The 25,937-nt window shown below is 47.1% G+C and overlaps 2 protein-coding genes across 2 annotated transcripts; both read right to left on the bottom strand.

Moving 5' to 3' along the window:
- Positions 1 to 23,810: 23,810 nt before the first annotated feature.
- LOC119527713 (phosphatidylinositol N-acetylglucosaminyltransferase subunit Y) lies at positions 23,811 to 24,720 on the bottom strand. Its single transcript, XM_037828047.1, has one exon. The coding sequence runs from the start codon at positions 24,574 to 24,576 to the stop codon at positions 24,361 to 24,363; it is 216 nt and encodes a 71-aa protein (XP_037683975.1). The 5' UTR covers positions 24,577 to 24,720; the 3' UTR covers positions 23,811 to 24,360.
- LOC119527707 (protein preY, mitochondrial-like) lies at positions 24,637 to 25,062 on the bottom strand. The gene has a single exon (XM_037828036.1). The coding sequence runs from the start codon at positions 25,012 to 25,014 to the stop codon at positions 24,670 to 24,672; it is 345 nt and encodes a 114-aa protein (XP_037683964.1). The 5' UTR covers positions 25,015 to 25,062; the 3' UTR covers positions 24,637 to 24,669.
- Positions 25,063 to 25,937: the final 875 nt, after the last annotated feature.

The following is a 25,937-nucleotide window of genomic DNA, read 5'->3' as shown; positions in this document are numbered from 1 at the left end:
TATAGCCCAGAGTTTAGTAGGCAAGAAGAGGGGGGATCATTTACCCTGAGAAGACTTCAGGATGGTTGTGTCTAGGTAACATCATCTGGCATGCTTGTGATCTTGACCTTAGGGGGCTTCTCCCTGCCCTTTTCTGCTGCCTTCTACAGTGACATCTTTAGAAGGTGCCTCTGGGGTGGGCTGGCCCAGCAGATCCTGCTGCTCCCTGATGCTGGGCCTATATGGAGTGGAGCTGATGTAGTGGTAGCTTGTCTGGCAGGTGGTATACAGGACTAAAGAGAGGAGGTGGGGAGCTGCTGGCTGCTGGGCAGCAATTCTCAGCCTTTTGCTCCAATGTGAGGGTCTTCCACTTTATTTGTGTAATTCTGCTGTCTGCCCTCTTGTCCTGGACTTTCTCTACTAATGGTTGGGTAACAGCTTTTACCTAGAATTGAATTTTCTTTCCTCCATCTCTTCTCTATTAATGTCCCCAGTAATCTGTCTTCCTGTAACCCATCTTGTTTTCTGCTTAAGCCTCATAGGGCCTTTTGTAGCATCCATTAAACCTTTGTGAAGAGGCTGTGTGTTGAAAATACGAGGGGCTGCAGTCGGTGCCTCCAATCCTGAATCATTTGCTCATCTTGTCATTTGCAGAATAAGGTTCCACAGATTCTGCCTTTCCCCGATGCTAGAGATTGTCCTGACACTGAGCACATTCTTTCACTGTGTGAGGACTAGATAAAGATATAGATAAGGATAAGAGAAGATTACTTCACCATTTGGATGGCATTTCTCTAAATTGTCTGTTTTTTACTTTAAAATGCAAGAAAGGATCATTGGAAGGTATTTTCTAATTACAAACATAATTCAGTCTCATTAGTGAAAATTTAGAAAATGCAAAAGCTACGTAAGGGAAAAAATAAAAACCATCCAAATCCCGTCATCCAGAAATAATCATTTAAAATGTTTTATTTTGCATTTTCTTCCAACATATATAATAAATGCGTATATATTAAAAAATGAAATTTGATCACACTATATACAGTTTTGCATCCTGATTCTTTTTACTCAAGGCTTGTCATGAATAGTTTACTAAGAACTCTTCAAACCCAAGTTAAAAGTTTCCTTAATCATTGCCCATTATTTTGATGTGCTATAATTCATTTTCCCATTTTCTTGATGGACTTTTGGATTACTTTTCATTTTCCACTCTCATAAATAATGTGATGAAAAATATCTATGTGCTTATATCTTTGACCACATATCTGGTTATTTCCTTAGAATAAATTCCTGGAAGTAGGATTATTGAGTCAAAGGTTATGACTATTTTAAGGCTTAAGATATATATAATGTCAAATTACTTTCCAGAAAGATTGTGCCAACTTATAGCCAACCTCACCATATACCATCACAAGCACTGGGCACTATCATTACATAAACCTTTGCTATTATGATTACTGATAAATAGTAACTCATTCTAATTTTCATTTTTTTAAGTTACCACTGAGATTGACCAATTGTTTTAAACATAAATTTCCCTTTTGTGTTTTTTCTTTTGCAGTCTTTCAGTTTCTATTTTTTGTTCCTGTTTCCTACCAGGAAATATTTGTGGCACAAACATTTAAATATTAGTAGGAAAAAAGCACTCTCCTCCAATCTACCTTGGATCTTTTCTATTTCACAAGCAAAGACTATGTGGAATTATCTCCAAAAGGAATTATCTGCAAACCTCTGGCCCCTTGAAGCTCTCTGAAGGCCAGGCTATGTTCTCACTCATTCCTGACCCCCTGAACCCCCACGGTGCTTCCTATGTGTGCTGCATACAGGAGGTGCTTAATGTTGGAATCAGATGTTTGAATCAAATTGGACAGAATTAATGCTCCCAGAAAGCTGGGACTTCTCCCTTTAGCCTGGAGGTATAACTGAGCCTTCCAGTGATGGTAGCACTTGCTCGTCTGTGTCTTTCTCATAGACCTGCAGGGAATAGAGGAGAAGGAGGTTAAATTAGGACACACGGCTCTAAAGGCACCTTCCTGTGCTGCTGACAAAACCATCTGGAACATGAATTTGGGGAGAGCTCGGTTCCGGGACAATGCAGCTTGGGCCCATGCAGCCACCTTCTCAGCAGGAGCCAAAAGCCTGTGACTTGTTCTGTTAAACACAGTTTCCGTTCTCCACCTTTCTGGCATGGCTTTCCCCAAGCAGCCTGTTCCCCATTCCTTATCTCAGTATTTCTGATCATGATGCCTTAATTGACTTTCCATATCTTTCTGTCCAGAGCTCATTAAAATCCTGTCTTCTTGCCTATAATGGTGTGCAAATATGGAAACACTACATTCCAAATTTCAGGTAGTATGAATCTCAGAATATTCTTGGCCTTTTCCTGTGGATGGAGACGATGGAAATCAATTTGTCTCTCACCACCATTTCCAAAATATCTCTGGCAATGCCAAGAGAGGTATCCAGTGGCACACGAAAGCCCGTGGAGAGATTACATCTTTAGCTTCGCCAAGTGTTTATTACTGAGCTATTGAAATGCCCCTTGCATATTCCTCGATCCACCTTCCTCTCCAGTGTAGACAAGGAGCCCATGGACCTAGTTCATGCAGAGAAAAGGAGCTTGGCAGGTTACTCAGTATCAATCCCAGAATTCTGCACTTTGACTTCTGTGAACTCATATAGTCCTCATAATTAGCCCACAGTGGGGCTGATGTCTTTATGCTCATTTTATAGACAAAGAAACAGAAAACCAAGAGATCAGTTCACCCGGCTCTCCCAGTGAGACAACAGTGGCTCCTGGACAGGCCCAGTCTTTGCACTCAGCCTAACACAATTGCCAGGGTGTGCATTTTAGTGAAAAGAGGCTCATGTGTCTTTTCCAGGGGCTGGCTGAGTTTTGGGCTGGGCACTTGCAGCACCAGGCAATGCTCCAAGTGACGTGCTCCCTGGGAGAGGGCTCCTCTGCTGGCTGGTGTGAGTTTGCCTAATGAGATGGTGAGGGGGGATACAGAAGACTTTGGGGTCTCTGAATGAAAACACAGATGCACAAAGAACAGCCTTTTGATGTTTACCGCAGACCCCAGGGAGACTGTCAGGAGGATTTTGGTGCCCCAAGAGGGACAGTTCCAGTGGCCTGGATGCCAGGGGCACAGGGAGCCAATTTTTGGTGGCAGTGCAGCCTCTAGCCTTGCCTGTCCCTGGGGCAGAGCTGCTAATAAGAGCAGCAGGTATTTTTAGTCTCACGTGTGCCGGCACAGGACAAGATGAGCTGGACAGGAACAGCTAATAAGCCGTGGTCCTTATTAAGTTGGGAAGAATGAAATGAGGGGAGGAGAGGGAACCTGGTGGAACTTTTACACATGCCTCATTTTCAGAGACTCTCTTTCCATAATTCACGGAGAAAGATTGAGGTCAGGGTGATTATGCACAGCCCCGGTTACGGAAATCTGAAAGTGGGGCATGTTCACCTCCTGCAGCTTGCCAATCCTCTCCCTCAGGCCCCAGCTATGCATTCTGGGCAAGGAAGTTAAGCAGGAGGGATTTTCAGCTTTGGGGCTTGGCTATCAAGGCTCCCAGGAGGGACCCTTAAAAGGACCCGATTAAAAGTCCGTTTCCAATGCAATCCTCACAGCCACAGAAGATGGTTGAGCTGGTATCAATTATTACCCCAATTTCATGGATCAGGAAATAGATGTTTGGAGAGTGGGGGCTTATGTAGGGTCATGCAGTTGGTAAGTGTCAGAGCTGGGATTCAAATTCAATGATCTAGATCAGGGTCTACCATTATTTTCCAATACTTTCCCTCAAAACACAGTCACAGTTGGTCATGTCTAAGACTCATTAGCCATTTATTTAACCCCCAAACATCTTTTCTATGCCAACTCTGTGCCAGAAATTCATCACTGGAATGGGACAGTGTGGAAGATACAGTTTCTGCTCTCAAAAAGCTCTCAATTCAGTGAGGGCAAGCTACAGGCGACTCCCAGTTGACCAGTGTGCAAGCTTGCCCTGTGGGGAGAGGCAGACTGGGAAGTGGCATTGGCAGGTTTCCAGCCTCTGGTGTTGTGCGTGAGGACAGTCAAAGCTCTGCTGGTACAGTCAGTGCCCCTTCTGCATAGCATGGGCCTTCCAAGGGGAGACATCAGGGGAGAGAGCCAGGGAGGATGAGTGGTGCCCTGAGCCCTTTCTCGTGACCCGTGGCCCTGAGCACTGCAACCTCAGAGGCTGTTGGCACCCACTCACTAATTGAGGGCTTAAGCAAAGCTGGAAGGAAGCTAGCACCTGGACCCAGCTGCTATCAGCCATTTCCTTTCTCTACTTCCCCACCTTTATGGTTTGAGAGAAGTGGGAGACAGAGTGAAAGCACCAATTTAGGATGAAAGATTTGAGGTGAGCTCCTTACAAAAACTTCTTGCAACAGCTCAGGCCAACCATGGCATATGCATCTGTCCATCTGTTGTTCCATCACCAATCCATCCTCTCATAAGCTCATGTACCTCACTCTTTCACATCATCCATCTGCTTCATCTCTCCACCAAATCATTCACATTCTTATCCAACCATCTCACTCAGCCATTTATTTACCCATCCATCCACTTTATTTAGACATCACTACTCCATGTATCAGCCAACCCATCCTTCTGTCCCTTCCAACTAAAATGACCCATCCAACCACACATTCATCCATTCACCCCATATCCCCATCCAATTATCAATTCCTTCAATCCCATCTATCGAGTATGCCCACTGTGTTTCAAGTTTTTGCCTGGTGGTGGGGACACAGAGATGAATGGGCCTCTCTCTTCTAGTTCACTGGAAAAGCAATGTGCAGGCATTACAAAACAAGAACAACAACAACAACAAAAAGCAATAATGGGATTGGAGAGGGCCCTGGGAGAGCAACACAAAGAATCTGGCTGGAGGAGAAGAGAGGGAGCCAAATGAGGATCAATTAAAATGCTCAAGACTCTCCTTTTTTGGAATAGAAATGTTAAGAGAAAGAAGGAGAGAACTAAAGGAGGGAAGGAGAGAGGGAATGAAAGAAGGAAGGGAGAAAGGAAGGAAAAAAGGAAGGAAGGAAAAAAATATATATATTGGGTATCTGTTCTATGCTAGGTGCTTTTGCCAGTCTTCATCACCTCAACAACATTTTTGGGTAAATAGAGTTACCTGCATTTTGGAGATGAGGAAACTGAGGCTCAGAGAAGGTACCTAATTAAGAAATGCAAAGCTAGGTTGGATACACTTGCTAATATAGAGCATTATGGCGAGGGTTTCTAGCAAACAAAAAAGGCTACTACTTAACAGTTAACTCTTAGATTGTGATGCTAAATGTGTGTGTGTATGTGTGTGTGTGTGTGTGTGTGTGTGTGTGTAGGGTTCAACCACATAGTCCATTGGCTAAGGTTGGACCTGAATGACATGGGATTGGAGCATCCCTTAGTGACTGCACCAGGTTGAGGGTCCTCCTGGAAGATTCATAGCCCTGCACTCTCTCCACCCAGGATTTCCAAGTGCCCTCAAGACAGATCTAAGGAGCATCCACACAGCTGGTTCAATGCAGAGCTTTGGTTTTCAAGTCCACATGGGCTCCATGGAGGAGAGAACAGCTTCACCTCCTGTCTGTTAGGGCTTCAGCCAGGCCTCTACAAGCTCTAGACGTGGGACCTAGAGGGTGCACTTCTCTGCTGACATGGCACTCCTGCACTCTCTGGATCCACACCCAGTTCTTACTGCTTGACATCTCCAAGCTGTCCCCTGAACATTCTGATGGATTTCTAAGGACCATTGATTGACAACCCCTGTCCAAGCCTGGAGTATTCCCAAACTGTCAGGTAGGTAGCCCAAGCAACCAAGGGCCCTAGTGACATCTCCAGGTGAGGGGCTTGGTTGAGGTGCACTAGCTCTGCAGTTTGCCAGACAAGTGCCTTCCGACAGCTGCAGGGCTTGTTGAGGGGGAGTTGTGGTGGAGGCTGGAGGAGGGTGGGCAGCGCTCATTAGAGATTCTAGAATTACACAGCTCTCATCCCCTTGAGCCCTGCTGCTTCCTGCTAATGGTGGGTCTTCTATGCCCAGAAGTTTGTCTATCTGTCTTTTGAGAACCCTATTTGTCTTTGCCTATCCTGGGGGGTGAGTTTGGGGAGAGGGGCTGCAGGTGTCTGGGCATCAGGGCTGGGTCCGTTGGAACCCCAGGGCAGCTGAGAAGGGGGGATGTTGGAAAGGGTCGAGCGGCTGCCACTGGCCTGAGTTACCTCAGCCGTCCTTCCTCCCCAGCTTTCCCCTCCACGTGGCTGAGCTGCCCACCTGCCAGCTCAGCTGTTCTCCTTGCTTGCCATGTGATCCCTGCCAGGAACTGGGGAGGGAAACATGAGCCTGGCCTTCTCCCACTGCATCCTGCCATCCTGCCCTCCCTCAAGCCCGCAGGCGGGGGGGAGCGGGCAGGGACAGGGAAGGGCAGGGCCTGCAGAGAGCACCCAGGCTCAGCTGCCTCTGGGCTGCAGCTGCAGCCTCCTGGGTGCCTGGAAACGACCAGGCTCCGGCCTTCCCTCTGGAGCCTGCATGCAGGGGCTGCTCCCATCCCTCTCTGCGTCTGGACACCCCCTTGGCCAGATCCAGTTCAGTCCAGCAGAGTCTCTCCTGCCTCCCATAAGGCTTTGTCTCCCCCTTAGCCTCCCTGAGTCTCAGAGAGCCCCTGCTGAATATTTTTATTTTCATCCCAAAAAGGCCACCTAGTAACTAGTGGGGGCTTTGGGGTCAGGCTGCCTGGGCTCAAATCCCAGTGTTCCCAGGGAAGTCCTATGACTTCTCAGAGCCTCAGCCTCCTCACCTGTGACCCAGCAGCAAGCTTGCCCACTGCACGGGGCAGAAGCACAATGAGAAAAGGCAGAGTGTGCTCTTAGCACATGGTCACACACATGGTACTGACCATTCACAAGCAACCCCAGGCCAGTCCCTTAACCGAGGGCATAACCACTGCCAACCACTTGGACCCCATGGGCAGCTTTGGCACATTGGGCGGGAGGAGCGCAGACATGAGCAGCCCCCTCTATGTGCATCTCCTTCCGGAATATCAGGTACCGTCATGGTGGTGGTGTGTGTTCACGTGGTTTTGTGTGTGTTTGTATGTGGGAACTCTTTGATAGCAGAAACAGTGTCATTCATCTATGTTTTCTTAGGACAGTTGATTTCCTGGGGGCATGATGAGTGTTTCTTTAAGGTGATTCTGAGTGTGTGGAAGTAGGCCACTTGAACTTGAGAGCCTTTCCTGGTGCTATGGGACCTTGGGAGAGTCCTTGAACCTCTCTGGACCTCAGTTTCTTCTTCTGAAAAGTGGGCGTAATCATTCCTGCCTGGTGCGGCTGTTCTGAAGTCAGCACCTGGCCCAGTGCACAGCACACAGTAAGTAAGGGGTCCCTCGACATTGTACAGAGCTTCTCCTCAGGCTGCCTTGGGTTCTGATCCAGAGCGGAAGGTCTGTGGGGTCTCAGGGATCTTAGGATGGGAATGGCAGGGGCATGAGACAGGCACCAGTGCTATAGGGAGCTCTGGCTGCTCACCAGATACTGTGATGTTTTCTGCAGACTGAGGAGGGCTGGGGCTGTGCCTTACTCAGGTCATCTGCACGAGAGTATTCTGGTACCACCCTGCAGGGTTGAGAAAAATCATACAATGGGCTTTAAGGCACTCCAAGCAACCTGGCTTCTTCTGGCCCTTCTCCTGGTATGGAAGGGGTTTGGGGATAGGGGCATTGGTCCAGGGCATCTCAAAAGCCTTGACCATGTCCTCCCAGAGAGGGGGATCGAGGCTGGCCTGGTGTCCATGGAGGGCCTCTACCTCCAGGCCCTGGATCTGGGAAAAGCCTATGGGGGTGCAAGACTCCCCCTACCAGTTCCTTCAAGGCCAGACTTCTGGCCCCTGGAGTGGCTACTGAGCTTGGCCTCCCTCAGGTTACCCGAGGCAGGCTGGGCACAGGGCTGGGCCAGGCCCTGAATCACAGTGGTGACAGGGAACCATCTGTGGCAGGTCAGTTTGCACTCCCCAGGTGGTCGCTGAACAGCCGCCACTGAGGGAGGGGCCTCCACAATGACGTGGGCTTCTGGCCAAGGAATGGCAGCCGTTTGATCCCTGCCAGGAAGGGATCTGTTCTGGGCCACCAGCCTGGAGGCTTCCAGGGAAGTAGAAGACAAGAGAGAAACAAAGGGAGAGAAACCCAGTGATGTAGAGAGAGAGCTACAGAAGGAGACACTCAGAGACAGAGATACACAGAGCCAGAGACAGACAGGGAGACAAACAGAGACAGAGGGATGGAGAGAGGAAGAAAGACCCACAGAAAGGCAGAAAGAGAGACAGAGAGAGGACAGTGATTCACTGAAAGAGAGACAGAATGAGAGAAATAGAGGCACAGAGTGGCAGAAAGAGACAGGGACAGAGACACAGAGATTGAAATAGAAAAGTCAGGGAGAGACAAAGAAGAAGAAAGGGAATGACAGAAACAGAGGAACTTAGAATTAAAGGGACGGAGAGTCAGAGAGAGAGAGACAGAGATGGAGAGAGAGACCGAAATGCTGCACCAGGAAAATTTAGGAGTTGCTCCCTCCTCCCCATGCCCTGGGGCCCTGGGTGGGCAGGGGCCAGAGCAGAGAGGGCTCAGAAGGCACTTTCTCCTTAGACCCTGTGCCTTCTATGTCTTCTCTTTCATCAGCCAGTGGTCCCCAGGAAGGATCGGGGCCCTCTGTCTGCCCCTGGATGGGCAGACTGGGTGGCATCTTGGAGCTCATGCTCCTGTCCTGACCACTCTGACACAATGGCTGGGCCAAGGCTGCAAAGTTAACCTGACCTGTTCGGCCAGTGACCTCTTGCCGGGCTCCCTGCTGAATATTTCTCCATTGCATCCTCTGAAATAGGGCAGACATCATCACTGACCCCACCTGACAGGTGAAGAAATGAGGCTCAGAGATGGTAGGTAACTTGCCCAAGGCCACACAGCTAGTAAATGGCAGTCTGGACCAAAATCCCATGCTCGGAACCACTCTTCTATCCTGCTAATTCAAAACTGCTCTCCCGGCTTCTCCCCTATTTCTACCAGTGACTCTGCTGCCTTTCAGGCTCAGGGTTATTTGGTTCCTCCCTCCTTTCCCCCATCCAATCGGTTTCCAAAGTCTGCCAATACCAGCTCTGTTATAGCCCTTCCACTCATTGCCATCTTTTCCCATTGTTGTGCCTCTTCCCAAATTTGACCTTCATACCTCTTGCCCAGACCTAAGCAATAATCTTCCAACTCCATTTTTCTCAAAGGTGTCGCGTTTACCACTGGAAGTGTGTAAGATGATTTTAGGTAGCTGTCCCCCCAGATGCCCTAGAATATAGAGCCTGAGGCAGAACTACCTGCTAACACTTTATAAGAGAAGGGTGGGGTGGGGATGCAATTCCAGGGTGCCTGTGGGGAAATTGCCTCGAGGCAGAGAAGGCAGGCAAATTCAGGGGCATGAAGTAGTGAGCGAGTTGTGGTCTCAAGAAGCAGAGCTGCTTGCTAAGGCACGTGGGTGGTTCCCAGAAAGGCTCACGGACCTTCTTCCCTTGAAACAGTGTGCATGTGGGTGAAAGGGCAAGGAATCTACCAACGGGCTCCTTCCTATCTCTTGGCCCTCACTGGTCAGAGTTCACCCCACGAGGCATTCACTTCACGGCACTTCCGGTTGTCACCTGGCTTCTTCTGGGCAGCCCTTGGACATGCTGGATGGTGGTGGAGCTGTTGCAGCTCCCACAGTGGTGGGCATGAGGGAGGCTGGGCCGAGCCAGGCCTTGCCCTTGGGAAGTCAGAGAGAGCTGGGAGATGAAGTGGAGGCGCCCTTGATCTGCAAAGGGTCATGAACTGAGTCTGCTACAGGATGGCCTTTTTTATGGGTGAGCAAATTGGAAAACAAAATGTACATCAGTATGCTCAAGTTCAAATGGTATTTAGAAATATGTAGACTTGACAGTGGCACAACAACAAGGTCACTGGAACATCCACATGGACCTGCCTCACAGAGCCGGCAGCACCTCCCAAAGAGAGGTGGGGGTGAGCTTTATGCTCCCCCAGCTTAGGGTTCTCGCTGGGGAAATACCTGCAGAACAACGGGTCATGGAAATTCCAGGAAAGCGGGCTGACGAGGGCCCTGGGAGCCCCACTGTGAGGCCGCCCAGGAAGGAGGAGTTCGGGGCTTGTATAAACATGTTAATCCAAGCTAAGTCTGCACTGTGGGAACTACTGGGGCTTCTCATGTGACCCTGGCCAGGTGAGACCTCCCTGCCTGCCAACCTGTGGCCAGGCTGTCCCGGGGGGGAGCTGGCTGGGGTGGGGGGAAGCTGCCCAGTTGCCCATGGCCTCGGGAACTGGACTCACCCAGAGTGGGGAGCAGAAGCCGGGGGTGACATTATGAGCTCATTGCCTTAACCCTCGAGACAAGCCGAGAACACATCATGGAGCGGCTCCTTGGTGAAGCAGCCTTTCAGCATCTTCTCAATCTGCTTTCTGTCTGAGTGGTGTCCAGTTCACTCTCATGATACCCCAACAGCTCTTCAGGTAAGCTGCTCCATAGGGGAATACACTGCCTGATTTTCCCTTGGGTTGGTTTCTTCTCGATAAAGCACATCTTATTGCCACATTTCTGTCAAGAGGCCATTCTGCCAAGTCTCAGGGATGGGCTGAGATCACTTTTATTTTCCGATGTTAAAGCTGTTCTATTGGCTCAGTGTGCAATGGCTGCCAGGGACATTGCTTTATAGACACCTGAGGCTATAAACATTGATTATTTTTTTCTGTTTCCTCCCAAGAATTACTTGAGCTAGCCCTTTATGTTGTTATTTTTGTGTGACCCAGATGTTGAGCACCAATTATCCAGCTCTGTTCTTTATCCACCTCTTCCCCTTGAATCCAGGCAAAAGCCCTGAGGACCAAGGCATCCCAATCACAGCCCACTTGCTATATTCTTCTCGGGTGGCAGAGTCTGTCCCTCAGCAGATGCTCTCCAGGAACCCCAGCCCTCCTCTTTGCTACCCTGTCTCCTCAGCCAGTTCTCCCCTCCCTTCATCTTCTTCCCCACGGTCAGGGCCTCAGTGCCACCAGTCTCCTCTTTCCCAGCTGTGGCATCTGGGGATGCCCTGCAGGGAGACACTGACTTTTTTTGGTGCCCAGGTGAGGCAGCGAAGTGGAGATGCATTGCAGTGCCTCGGGCAGGCTCTGGGCCATTTTGGATATGTTGTCCATGCTGGATGTGCTGGCACTGGCCCCTGACCCCAGCACAGTGTTGGGCCCAGATGTGTGTCTCAGCAGCACCACCTTGGTTCACCGGCCTCCCTCTTCCTACTTACTACTGTGGCTGCCTTCAGACTGGGTTTCACTGTCATCCTTGATCTTGGCTTTCATCTCCTCTGAGAATGTTTCATTCCCTTTATAAACCAGGGGGGAGGATGGTCAGGAGCTGCTCCTTACATCTTCCACCCAATCCTCCAGCAGGGAGGGCATCTTGAGCCCTTGAAGCATGTGTAGCCAGGAGAAGAAAAGAAGTCTCCTCCACCCCCACCCTCAAGAGCGTGAGAAGGGTGCTCTGAGCTTATGCATTTCTTCAAACTCTTCCCTGGAGCTCCCTGAACCTGCCTCTGTCCACATTTTCCTGGCCTGGCCCATTCTGGGCTCCCCCCAGGACCAGTGGCTTTAAAACTCACTCTGCTCTCCTACTACTTGGAGCATGGTAGCAGAGGGGCAGGGATTAGGCAGAGCAGCCTGAGTTCAAACCCCAACTTTAACTCACTTCAGCTGTGTGGTTTGGACACATTATGTATTAGCTCTAAGCTCAGTTTTTTCATCCATATTAGAATAAAAATTGTACCTACCCTATGCTACTGTATGATGGTTCAGTAAAGTAATTCAAGTAGGCTGCTTAGCACAGTGCATGCCATTCTGCAAGCATTAGTTGAGCATTAGCTCTTATTATCTCTCCATCACTGCTTCTGCCACCATCACCAGCACTGCTGTCACCTCCACCACCTCAACCATGTGAGAAACAAGCACTATTCCTAAAAAGGAATAAACGCTCACCCGATTGTGGAGAAGAAAAGAATTTATTCACGATCTTGCAAGAACGGGCCCAACCAAAATGTGGGGGTTGGCGCCCAGAACAATAGACCCAGCAGTATTTATTCCCTACACCTAACTGCAAGTCTCTCCCTTGTTTCTCCAGTGGCTGGATACTCCAGAGGTTACATTCTACTCAACAAGCTTAACTAGCCTGCGCAAATTTGAAACATGCAGCCCACCCAAATTGGAAACATTTGAAAGAAAAGTCTCCTGTGCAAACTTGGAACATTTGAAAGAAGTCGCCACCCCTCTTTCCTTTGTTCTTGAACTGCAGCGCCAGTCTGAGCTAGTTTGGTAACAACTTATGAAGCTGTTTAAGGAACCTACCCCCTGCTCCCCACCCCCAGTCTCCACCTTGCAAGGACAGTGGGCGGATAAACAGGAGGACTGGCCACTGATAACCGCTTGGCTTCTTGACCCTCTGCCATTCCCCTGAGCTGCCCCCACCCTGTGTGAAAGCTAAACTTAATCTAATTCTCACAACCACAGCCACCAAAAGAATACCTGCTATATCTCAGAGACCCTCAGTGCTCAAAGTAGCAGCAAGTTATGCAAGGGAGACAGGCTGGTGCAGTCAAAGGAGCACAGACCATTGAGTCAGAGCAGCAACACTTTCCCTCCTCTTTGTGAATCTGTTCTTGGGGTTCTGGTCAGATGCTCTGTTGGGATGATGCCCTGGCTTCCCCTTGTACCCACTCCTCCAGCTCTGACACTTGAGGCCCACACAATCCAGAGGTCTGGCAGCGCAGTCATGACCAGAGTGGGTTTCGGCCCAGCTGGTCTTCTGCTGGTTTGCCTCGTGTGGCTACACCAGGTTGTTGATGGCTGCTGTCTGTTCCGATTGCTCAGCTCCTGTGTACTGATGGTTACATATCTTGCATTATCGCCAATGCTGCCCCAGGCTAACTGTGACTCAGTTCTTCTTCCCAATGAGGCTGATGGTGATTTTGCTGATGGTAAAGCTCTCTAATTATTTCCCTATGGTTTCTGGAGGACTGTAATGCCTGGGGAATTGGATCAAAGATCTTATGTAAAAATAGAGCCAGTGCATGCTGGCATATTGAAAAGACAGACTTTGGAGACTGGAAAATAGTGTCTGAGCACAGGAAAAGTTTTCAATTATTACCAGCTATTTTCACAAGCAGGTTTTTATTTTGTTTTGTTTTGTTTTGTTTTCCCAAATTCTTCACCTCCAAAATGAACACACTCCTCCGAAAACCTCGCAGAGCCCCTCTGCTTTTGGGTAAATTTAGGGTGTTTGATTCCATAGCAGCATTTGGGAAAACGCTCTGGGGGATCTTAGATGGCCACAAGCTGAGCTAACAGTATGAAGAGAGCAGAGTGAGGATCAAAGGGGAAAAGTGAGGCGGTTCCATCATTGTAAGGAAATTCCTTAAAGAATCAGCCATGGAACCAGAGATGGTGCTGCTGAAAGCAGCAGTGAATTCCCACCCAGCATGTTAGCAAAATATAGTGGAGTCTGAAAACTCCAGGCTTTGTTGTGGATAAATGGACTGCTCGTGTCTGACTGGTGGGGATATAAGTTATTAGGATAAATTTGGAGAACAATTTGGCAACACCTAATAAAGCTGAAATGTACATATCCCAGGAACCAGCTCAGATCACATATAAGATCATTTATTACAGCCAAGTTTGTAAAAGTTAAAAACTGGGACACTTCCACGGTAGGGAGTGGCTGTGTGAATGGTGCTATCCTCACACCAGAATACTACTCAGTGGTTTCCACAGATGAGCTAGATTTCCGTGGAACAGTATGGATAAAATCTACAACATAAAACTGAATGAGTAAACAAAGGCAGAAGGATATTATAGTATGATGTCATTTGTATAGAGTTTCACAAACATGCAAAACACGATTACATATTGTCTAGAGACACATACATGAGTGTAAAGGTTTACAAAATGCATAGAATGTGCCACTACTTCCAAACGGTGATTTTTCTGGGGAGAGAGGGAGGAGAGTCAGATGGGAGAGGGAGTCATGCAGATCATCATCCATGTGGATGTGAAATATTTTACTTGCTATAAAAAAAAGATTTGAAGTCAACAGAAAAAAAAATGTTAACCTTTGTTAATTCCAAGTGATGGGCGCATGGGTATTTGTTGTATTATCAACTCTACTTTTCTGTGTGTTTGAAATATTTCACAGTGGAAATAATAAATGTAAAAAATGAAAGGAAAACCCAGAGCCTACCTCTGTGGAAGTGTTTAAACAGAAGCTGTACACGTGTCTGCTGGGCATAGAGGATGTCGGGGATTTCTGGCTCACCTGGAAATGAGAAAAGGGGGTTGAGCTCTGGCTCTGGCCCTCCCGACATCTGAGATGTCACAAGTGGTGGGGGCATCGCCATCTCTCTGAGTGGTTGTGTCCTCATCTGTGAAATGGGGGTGAGGGGCTGTGAACACAGGGTGAGGCCATGTGTATGGGTGGGGTGGGGACAAGGGGGTCATCAGCAGTGAGCGTAGTGACCTGGGCTGGCCAGAGGTGTTCCTTGGGAACCTCCAGTGACAAAACAGTTTGTTGAGTCAAGCAATACTTAAACCAGTGTGTGGGATGGAGTGCTTAAAGGACATCCAAATATAAGGTCCCTACCTCTTCAAGGACAACACCCCTGCCCCCTCTCTGCTGTATAACAAAGGAGCCTACTAATTACATCACTGGACCCTGGAGTCCCCTGGAGTCCCTGTTACCACCCCAGTCTCTACTATTTACTAACTGTCTCCTCTTGGAGTTTTTCTGCTTCTAAAAATGGGTGCTAATAGTAATATTTGCCTCCTTGAGTTATTCTGAAGAATAAATAAGACGTATAAAATGCTTAGCGTAGATCCTGGCACTTGGTGAGCAGTCAGCAAATGTTAATTGTATTATGACCACTGTTTAGCAGTCAAGCAGGCTGCCCAAAACACATAAACCAAGGTGCATATCTTCCCAGCTTAGATCCAGAAACATTTGTGACTTGAAAACAAGGCCAATGAGAATATGGTTGCTAAATCCAAAATGGTCATGATTCAGGTTGTTTTCCTCCCTAATTACATCTGCTGCAGTTTTTATAATTATGCCCACAAAAGAGGGAGAAGGGCAGATAATAAGGGATTTGGGGAAAGGCAGCTGACTGTGCTCATAGACCCCTATTTCTTGTACCACCCTTTAGAGGGGCTCCCTGCTGCTACACAAGCTGCTTCTCTTCCCAGCCTCCCTGACATGCCAATTCTCAGTCCTTCTGTTACCCTCCGTCATTTTCTGTTCTGGCTCTCTAACTGATTGTTCTTTCTTGTGGCTTCTGCTTCAAGCTGGAGACTTGGCTCCCTGACCCAGTCCATGCCCCTGGTATTTGTTGCCTGGTCAGTGTAGCAGCTTCCTCCCTGGTCTGTTCTCCACAGAGTGGGTGTTTTAGTAATGGAGTGGGTGTTTTAGTAATGCAGCTCTAATCATGCTACCTCCTGGCTCAAAGCTTTTCGATGGAATGGCTGCAGGGCCCTGCCTGGGCGCTTCCTCCACAAAGCCTCAGTTCATGCCTCTCTCCCATTCTCTGTCTTCCTCCTGTGAGAATGAGAATAAGTTCAGCTTTCACACAGGTTAGGTGTGCCTGGCGGGGTGGGGCAGTTCAGGAATTGGCAGAAGTTTAAGAAGACAAACTGTAGTCCGTGGTCAGTCCCCGTTTATCTGCCCACTATCCACGGTCAGTCCCCCTGTTTATCCGCCCACTATCTACTATCCTTGCAAGGTGGAGACTCTGGGTAGAGGTTCCCAAAATAGCCTCATAACTTGTTACCAAACTAGCCCAGACTGGCTCTAAGGAGGCCTGGGCATAACCATTATAGTCAGGGGTGGAGATTTGTTCCAACCATTCCAAATGTTGCAAATTCGCACAGGAAACTTATTTCAAATGTTTCCAATTTGCACCAGCTGCATGTTTCAAATTTGCGGGGGCTAGTTAGGCTTGTCTAATAGAATGTAACCTCTGGAGTATCCAGCCACTGGAGAAACAGGGGAGGGACTTGAGGTTAGGTGTGGGAAATAAATTCTGCTGGGTCTTTTGTTCTACGCGCCAACCCCCCATATATTGGTTGGGCGCCGGTTCTTGCAAGATCGTGAATAAATTCTTTTCTTCTTCACAATCAGGTGAGCGTTTATTCCTTGTAGGAATAGTTCTTGCTTCTCACACTCCTGCCACAGTGGGCAAACTCCCTTCATTTAACTCCACTCTATAAGACAGATCATGCCCCCCCACCCTTACTCCTTGACAGGACTTTAGGATTATGGTCATTGCCTTTGTCTGCCCCCCAGGCCTGTCATAGTTCTGGGAGATGTCACCATCCATCAAGGACCTGGTCTCAGAATCACTGGATCCATTAACGTCAGTGGTTTCCCCTTGTCCTCCTTCCAGAACTGCCTCACCTCTGAGGTCTTCTCTCACAATAGCCTTCTCAGCCCTTCATTTAATCTTTTCCCTCAAACAGATGACCTTGCCTCCTACTTCTTCTGCCTGCCACCTGCAGATTTATCCTCAGGCACACCACTCTCTCCAGCTTACCAGGCCAACCCCTCCACCTGGTAAACCAGAGACCCACAGTTCTTTGAGGAACCATCCTCCCTTGCTCTGATCCCAGGTCTTGCTGGAATTGATCCCATACTCAGTTCTAGGTCAAAGCCAATCAGGAAAACTTACCCTCTTGGCCACAGTAATTGGTTCAGGGTGGGGCACAAGACCTGATTTGGGTCAATGAGAACAAGATCTGACTTTTGTTAAACTGATGGGGCAAGATGTTCTGTCTTTTCAACAGGATGTGGACTTCATGCTGTAGACAGTCGTCTTGTGATATCAAGAGGTGAATCTGTCCTCAACAAAGTACTAGTAAACCAAATCCAGCAATGTGTAAAAGGGATTATACACGTGACCAAGGAATACAAGGTTGGTTCAACAGAAGAAAATCAGTCAAGACAGTAGATAATTTTATTTGAATAAAGAACAGGAGCCGCATGATTATCTCAATAATACAGAAAAGGCATTTGACAAAATCTAACATCCTTTCATGATAAAACCACTCAACAAACTGGAAACTTCCTCAATCTGAAAAAGATTTCTATGAAAATTCCACAGCTACCATACTTAATGGTGAAAGACTGGGTGATTTCCCCCTAAGTTCAGGAAAAACTCTAAGATATCTTCTTTTACAACTTTTACTCAAGGTTAGCCAGGGCAATTAGGTAACAAATAGAAAAGGATGAAGTTTTAAACTATCTCTATTCACAGATGATATAATCTCGTGTATACAAAATCTTAAGGAAATCCACCAGGAAACTATGAGAGCTAATAAACTCATTCAATAAGGTTGCAAGATGCAAGATCAATATACACAATTGCATTTCTACTATTCTGTTACATTCACTAGCAGTGAGCATTCCAAAAATGAAATAAAAAAGCAATTCCATTTACAATAGCATCAACAAGAATAAAATATTTAAGAATAAAAGTTGACAACGGAAGTGCAAGACTTATACACCGAAAACTACAAAATGTCATTTGAAGAAATTAAAACAGTCCTAAATAAATGAAAAGACATCCTCTGTTCATGGATTGGAAGGTTTAATATTGGCAATAATCCCCAAATTGATCTGCAGATTCAGTGCAATGCATATCAAAATTTTAGCTGCCTTTTTGCAGAAGTTGACAAACTGATCCTAAAATTCATCCAGATGTTCAAGGGACCCAGAACAGCCAAAACAATCTTGAGAAAGAAGACTAAAGTGGAGGACTCATACTTTCTGATTTCAAAACTTCCTACAAAGCCATAATAATCAGTACCGTGTGGGTATTGGCATAAGGAGAGACATATAGATCAATGGAATAGAATTCAGAGTCCAGAAATAAAGCCAAGTGTCTCTGGCCAATTGATTTTCAGCAAGGGTGCCAAGACCAAACAATGGGGGAAAGATTAGTTTTTTCAACAAATGGTGCTAGGGCAACTGGATAGTCACATGCAAAAAAATGAATTTGGACCCCTGCCCCGTATCATAAAAAATTAACTAAAAATGCATCATACACTTAAATGTAAGAGCTACTACTATAAAATTATTAGAAGAAAAGATTGATGTAAATCTTCTTGACCTTAGATTAGGCAAGGGTTTCTTAGATATGACACCTAAAGCATAAGTGACAAAAGAAAAAAAAATTGGTAAATTGGACTTCTTCTAAATTAAAAACCTTTGTGCTTTGAAGGACACTATCAAGAAAGTGGAAAGACAACCCACAGAATGGGAGAAAATATCTGCAAATCTTATATCTGATAAGGTTCTAGTAACCAGAATATATAAATACTTTCAACTCAGAGATAAAAATACAGCCCAATTTAAAAAAAAATGGGTAAAGGATTTGAATAGACATTTCTCCAAAGAAGATACAATGGCCACAAGCATATTAAAAGATGCCCAATATCATTAGTCATTAGGGAAATGCAAATTAAAATCACAATGAGATATTTCACACCCAATAGGATGGCTATATTCAAAAAAGACAGACAATAACTTGTTGGAGAGGAAGTGGAGAAACTGGAACCCTCATAAATTGTTGGTGAGAATGACAAACGATAGGTAACTTTGGAAAACAGTTTGGCTGTTTTTTTAAAAGTTAAGTGTAGAGTTATCATATGATCTAGCAATTCCACTCCTAGGTATATGCTTAAGAGAACTGAAAACGTGTTCACACAAAAACTTGTATACAAGTGTTTATTATTCACAATAGCCAAAAAGTATAAACAACCCAAATACCCATCAACTGATGAAAGGATGAACAAAATGTGATATAATCCACATAATGGAATATTAGTTAGTCATAAGAAGGAATGGAGTATACTGTTACATGCTACCACATGGATGAGACTGGAAAACATTATGCTAAGTATAAGAAGTCAAATACAAAAGACCACATATTGAATGATTCCATTTATATGAAATGTCCAGAATAGGCAAATCCATAGAGACAAAAGTAGATTCATGGTTGCCAAGGGCTGGGATTGGGAGCTTGGGGAGTGACTACTAATATGTGTATTATTAAGGGGTGGTGTGATGAAAATGTTCTGGAATTACAGAGTGGTGATGGTTGCACAACCTTGTGAACATAGTAAAAACCACCAAGTTGTATACTTAGGGTAAATTTTATGGTGTATGAATTATATCTCAATTTTAAAAAAAAGAAGAATAAAAAAGGCGAGTCTGTCTTGGAATGGGGTCGACAGTGGGGGACAAGAGATGGAGAGAGAAACAAGATCCTGTAACACCGCTTGAGCCCCTATATCCAGTTGTGCCAAGTCTTACTGTCTTGGAATGTCTCAGTTAGGTGAGCCAACAAATCCTCTGCTGCTTAGTTCAGGGAGGATCAGGTTTTCTGTCCCTTGTCCCCAAAAGAGCCCAGCCTGGCACACATGCCCTCCCACCTGCTGGGGGTCAGGCCCCTCAGGTGCTGTCTCACCCTACATCTCCACCTCTGCCTCTATTGGGTCTTTGGCTCTTGCTTTTCACATTTTAAAAATAATTATCCCCTGACTCCACTTCACTTCGCACCTTTTTCTCTTCCCCATTTTACTCAAATCGCCCAAAGGATGGACACATTTGCCATTTCTGTTCCTCTCCATCCCTCCCCCGCTGCGGCCAGGTCTCTGCCCCTTGGCTCCATGGTCTCTCTACTGCCCTCCTGTGGCCAAATCCAGAGGGCAAGTCTTGGTCTTACCTTCACGACCCTCCCTGCCACGTCAGACAGGGTCGAACCCTTCCTCCGTCTGGGAAGCTCTCAGTACTCCAGGTGCTCCTTTCACCTCTGCTTCCTTTGTGGTTCCTGCTTTCTCCACCCATCCCTGGACAGTTGTACTTCCCCTGACTCTGGGCTAGGCCTCCACTCCCCTCTACTGCTTCCACGCGCAGGACTTGCAGCTGGATTCCTTATGACTGGTCCTCTCTCCTGAGCTTCAGACTTGTCCTACAGGCAACACGAATGCTTCAAGTTCAACACCAAACTCATCTCCTTCTCCCCACGAGCCACACTTCCTTGTCCATTCCCCTTCTCTTTGGAACCACGCCCACCTACCCATCTTGCCTCCTCCCTCTACCTCTCTTCACACAGTCACCCAGCCTTGGGTCAGTTTTCCTGGCACGCATTCCCCTCTGCACGCCCATCGCAGTGCCCTCCCTACTGCCCGTCTGCCCACCGGTCACTTAGCCCCTGATGTTCTTTCCTCCAATCTCCCTCTTGCTGCACTTGGCTTTAAAATGCAGACCTGACTATGCCACTCACTGCTCACGCCCACAATGCTTCCCTGTCATCTACGGGATCAAGTCCAAGCCCTTAGCAGGGTCCCCTGAGCCGCCAGATGCTGGCTCCCACTTGCTTCTCAGATGTTCTTCTTGCTACCTCTGTTCACACTTCTATTCCTCCAACCCAGATCTGCTTAGTCGTAGTCGTAAGACCACTATGCCCCACATCTCTCTGGAATGTGGTTCCCCCCACTCCCTGCCCACCCCCCAACAAATGCCTACTCTTCCTTCAAGATTGGACCGGGTGACACCTTCCTGGACACCCCACCCCGCCCAGGCCAGGCCATGCTCTCTTCCTTCAGTTTCCACAACTTGCTGGGCTTGTGTCTGAGAGACTACATATAGCCTTGTCTAAGTGGTTTTCCCTTGTAGGCTCCCCTCTTCCCTGTGCTGGATGCTTCCCGAGGGCGAGGCTGGGTGTTCCTGGTGCTGAGCAGAGTGCCCGGTGCATGCCAGGTGCTCAGTCAATGTTTAAGGAAGAACAGGGTGGACCATCACCGTCAATGCTTCCTGGTCACTTACGATGTGCCGGGCACTGCCCTAAAACCTTCTCACATATTAACTCATGTAACCCTCACCACAGCCTTATGAGGTGGGCGCCATAGTCAGCCCCATTTTACAGATGAGAACTCCGTGGCACATTGAGGCTGAGTAACTTGCCCCAGGTTGCACAGTTGGGATTCAGGCCCGGACCCCTGGCTCCATGGCCCTGGTCTATACCCGCCACACTGGGCTGCGGCTCCAGCTCTGCCCACACCCGTTGTTGACTTGTGCCCACACATCCCTCCACTCTGAATGCAACCAGCAGGTCTACCTCCTCTGTATTGCTTGGGGCCTGGCTCACAACCCTTCTCAGAATGAGCCAACCTTGGCCCACCTGGGGCAACCCCAGTACTGCAGTGTGTGAGCCCTTTACATGTGCCATTCACTGGAATAAAGAGCACTGCCCCAGAGCACATTTCAGGTCTCAGCGGAAATCATCTTGTCACCTTGCAAAGAGAGCTGGTGACATACGGGCCCATTGGACATGGACATGGGTCACTAAGGAACACCACCATTTGAGAACACCAGTCCATTAGAAATGGCATCTTTTTTTGTGGGGGATATGATAGTTTACTCAAAAGGAAAAATGACCCTAACATGTTATAATAACTCTCATTGACTTGGCATAATTACAGTTCATCTAATGCTGCCACTAATTTGCTTTATTTTATTTGAGCTTCTCTGTTTTCCTGGGAAGTATTCAGGAGAGGTAGCTTATTTTATTGAAGAGAAAACTGAATGTCAATGGCATCAATTCACTTGCCCAAGGGCCTCAGCTCATTAGGATGAAGGTTTGTCTGATTCTAAAGCTTGTGCTCGTTCCTTGCTTGTTGCAAGCATCTCACACTGTCTGGCCACGGAGAAGACTCACTGGAAGACGTCATTTGGCTGGTGGGTGGCAGATGCCCTTGCTCCCAGGTGTCTCAGCTCCTGGCCCAGCATTCTGTCCCCACCCTGAACCATTGCACAGCATTCGCTTCTCATGGGGGCTTCCTACTGTGCTTTTATTTCACCAAGTAGGTTATATTTTCCTCCTGTAAGAAAAAAATAAATTTTAAAATTCTGTTTAATCCTGTGCCATTCATTTGTGTTCAGTTTTTCAATAGCCCTAGTCTTGTCAACTTTACCAAAACAATGGTCCATGATCTAAGTCACCCATCGAAGAGGTTGTGCACTGGAAAACCCACTGGTTTGCCAAGACCTCTGGACAACCATGAACACATCCAACTTGGCTACTCACTCCCTAAGGGGTCTTGGGAAGATGAGTAGAATTTATTAAGCCTCAGTTTTTTAACTTCCCTTCCAACTCAAAAATGTCATCATTCCTTGATAGGAGAGGGTGTAAAATTTTTCTGGCTTGGTGATGCTGTGAGACATACAGGTTTCGGGTTGGGAAGGTCCAAAGCCCCCACCAATCTCTTTCTATTAAAAGGCTTAAATAAGAAAGGTCCCTTGGTTCTTTTGCAGGACCCAGCTCTGCTGGCTAGATGAGGAGAGAGCACAAAGAGATCTAAGGGAGCTTGGAACTGCCTGTTCAGAGAGGAGGTGGCAGGAGTTTTAGAAGGACTTCAGCGAGTGCCTTTGAACCTTTCTGCTATTCAATTCTGCTTAGAGCTCGCTTCTGAAGCCTGATACCGTTCAACTCCTGTATCTTAATTCTTCCGTCCTGCCGTGGCGGCCAAGCCCGGAGGAGCTTTGCAGGACAGTGGCACTTGTTAGTGAAGCCACGGGACAGGTGGCACTTGGGAAAGCAGCCTCAGAACACACAGGGGCGGGCCTGGAAGCGGGATGAGGCTCAAGGGATGGGGAGAGCTGAGGGGGTGGGGTGGGGAGGCGGACCTTCTCCCGGCCTTGCATGTAGGAAGCCCCTGTTCAGGACCCCAGAGTTTGAGGAGAGAGCCAGGAAAGCACTTCTTTTGAGGCAGACACCAGGAAAAGGGGGCTGAAAAGGGATGCAATTAGCTTTCTGTGGCTGTTCAAGTGAGAACGTGTCACTTTGTTCCATGAACTGTTCCGTACACTTTGTAAACTGTGAAGTGAGCGACTGTTACCCTGCACCTTCAGAGATGACCCGTGAACACGTGGCCATCAGAAGCACCGCCCCTGGCACAGGCAGGAAGGCCAGAAGTCGCTGAAGGTAAATTAAAGCAGAGATCTTAATCTCGTGGTCCTGGTGACCTTAGAAGGCCTGCAGAGAGGCTTCGCGGAGTTGATAAGCCCCTGAAAATCATATGCAAATGTGCGGTCATTTTTCTGGGATAGGAGCCATAGGTTTTATTAGATTCTCAAATGGGTCTAACCCCTAGAAGGTTAAAAAGCCCTAATTGGGAATGAGATCAGTGAATGTTAAACTAGCGCTTGTTCGAATGTGGGACTACTTTGAAGTTTTGGCAGGAGATGGCAGAGTCTGGAAAAAAAGGAATTTCACCTGAAAACTGCATGGATTCTACCCATCACTGTGGGGGAGAGAACAAGTAGATCTCAGGGGCTGGTGCTGGCTCCTTGCACAGAAAAACTTCCCAAGAGGAGGAAGGGAGTTCAAAATAACACAGCATTGCCAATTGTTGACTGCCTGCTCTGTGGCAGACACTTTGCATGTATCACTTCTTTCTATTCTAACAGTTACTCCAGGAGGTGGGCATCTTGGCACCATTTTACATTTGAGGAAACGAAGGCTCAGAGAAGTTAGAAATTTGCCCGAAGTTACTCAGGTCACAAACATCTTTTGCTGGACTCCCTAGGGCAGCTCTCATTGTAGCTGCTAGCCAGTTGGAGGGCTCATGCCACCCCATCTCCCAACCCCATTTACTCTAGTTCTGCAGCCAGGGAACTGCCTTTTTTTTTAAATGGGAAAATATTCACATCTTATTTTATTATCAATGTTTGCATTTAATGTCAAAGAAATTAAGTTAGTTTTCCAAACTCAAAACTTTTGCAACTACATGAAATTTCCATTTTACTGTAAGGTTTACATAACATGTATTCAATTCCCTAAAACTACTCTAGCACTGCTCCTTTGGAATTATTTTAGTCATCCCTAACATGTAATGTTACCAAAGAGCTCGTACCCAAACAAACAAAATTTCAAATGAGTGAAACAAGAAATAGTCATCAGCTGATGATTGGGGCTGTTACTCTTAAATAAGACACTTTGTCAAAACATGTCTTCTAAGACAGTTAGAACCTTCAAAAAACAAGGGCAGAACAAGAGTATAATAACAGAAGCTTCTGCAGCTCAAGCATTCCATAGGCCTAAGCCTCTGACAGATGCAAGGCAAAACATCTTCCTGCAAACTAAATAGCCTCCAGTATTTTCATCTAGTTGAGCTTGAAGAGATAGAGGCCCAACACATATCATCATTACATATATACCATTTTGGCTCTGGTTACATTAATTATGTCTGAAAAGTTTAATACCCATCCAAGTCCAAAGATGGAAGAACACATAAACTGGTATGGTAATTGGCAAGAGCAGACTGTAAAAGCACAGGCTGGTGGTGCTAGTGCAGCCCTGTGGGAAGTTTTCTTCAACAGAGGCTGAATAGAACAGTCCTGCTAAAGAGACCAGTGGAATAAGGACAGTCAATGTAGGAAGAGACAGAAACATTCTTCTTCCCCACTTATTACCCGCCACCCTGACTTTTTAAAAGGTATACAGCATTAACAGAATTTAACTGTTGTATTTTCTTTCAATTATGATCTAGTGCTGCTCCATTTCTTCTTGCTTCTTATTTTGATGTGTCATCCTAGCTGCCTGTGGTATCATATTAGGAATGCCATCAATGATTGGATACGCTATTCCCAACTCTTCATTAATCAATTCATGTGTTGATGCTTCATATCTGAGCGGCTTCTTGGACAGTGGGCACACCAGGAAATCCAGCAGCGCCGGGTCGAAGGCGCGGGACGGCTCCTCCGCTCTCCTGTTCTGATCAGACGAAGGCCGCGACCCTGACGCGTGCACCCACCTACGGGAGACCGCGGAGGGCGGCGTGAGCGTGCCCCGCAGCGCTGAGGCAAGCCTGACGCACGGTCCGCTCAGCATGGTCTGGCAGCCAGCGACTGCACTTTACCGCGCCCTCAGCCATTCGTGGCCACGGGAACTGCCTTTTAAGTGCTCAGAGGGTGAGTCTTTTTGGCAGCTATGGCCTCTGGGAAAGAGTTCTCTGAGTGATAAAACAGACTAGGGCTCCAGTCTAATCTCCTATTACACCTAATAAATGGTCTTTCTGGGTCATCAATTGGTCTCATTTAAGAGCAGGAGAATTGGTTCCCAAGTCCTGTTACTTCTGAGTGCCCTGGGGAATTGAGTTCTGGGGTCAGCTGATCTTTCTGAGCATCTTCCAGCTAAAACAGACATAATCGAGAAATGAGTCTCCAGTTGTATAGGGAGAAAGTTCATGTTAGACATTAAGAAGAGCAAATTTACACTGAGTTGCAAATCATCGTTAACTAGACATCCTGGGCCCTGTAAGCGAAGAGCAAAAACTCCAAAGAGAAGGGACTTGTTGGGGACTAGGGAGTGGGCAGGAAAAGCAGGAAGTGGTGGTGGTGGTGGTGGTGGGGAGGGGCACTTGCTGAGTGATTTGTACTTTCTGAATTGTTACTTTTATATCTCTAGAATACTGTAATTAACAAGTATTCGCTGACAGCCTACAGGATTTGAAATATTTTTGCATACTTGATGCTGTAATCCATTTGTTCTTCCCCTCATCCAAGCAACCATCCATCCAGTATGGAGGAGTCTATCCGTAATAATGATGATGACGATGAGAGCTAACGTCTGTGCATCTGTAAGCATGTGCTTTACTACATGCTGGACACTGTTCTGAGCACTTCACTCATTCAGTACTCAAAACTCCACTCCAACACAGAGACTGTTGAGAAAGCTGAGGCTGAGTGCTCACGTGATACACCTAAGATGCTCAAGTAGGCAGGTGTGGGAGAAGGGATGGGACAAAAGCAAGT

The sequence above is a fragment of the Choloepus didactylus genome, chromosome 1, assembly GCF_015220235.1.
Source record: "Choloepus didactylus isolate mChoDid1 chromosome 1, mChoDid1.pri, whole genome shotgun sequence".
Classification (NCBI taxonomy): Eukaryota; Metazoa; Chordata; class Mammalia; order Pilosa; family Megalonychidae; genus Choloepus; species Choloepus didactylus.
The sequence above is the reverse complement of the archived record's forward strand: the minus strand, read 5'-3'. Positions and strand labels throughout refer to the sequence as shown.

Bases quoted from the DNA above. Each gene is read 5' to 3' on its own strand.
- LOC119527707 (XM_037828036.1), bottom strand. From the start codon at position 25,014: ATGCTGAGCGGACCGTGCGTCAGGCTTGCCTCAGCGCTGCGGGGCACG.
- LOC119527713 (XM_037828047.1), bottom strand. From the start codon at position 24,576: ATGTTTCTGTCTCTTCCTACATTGACTGTCCTTATTCCACTGGTCTCT.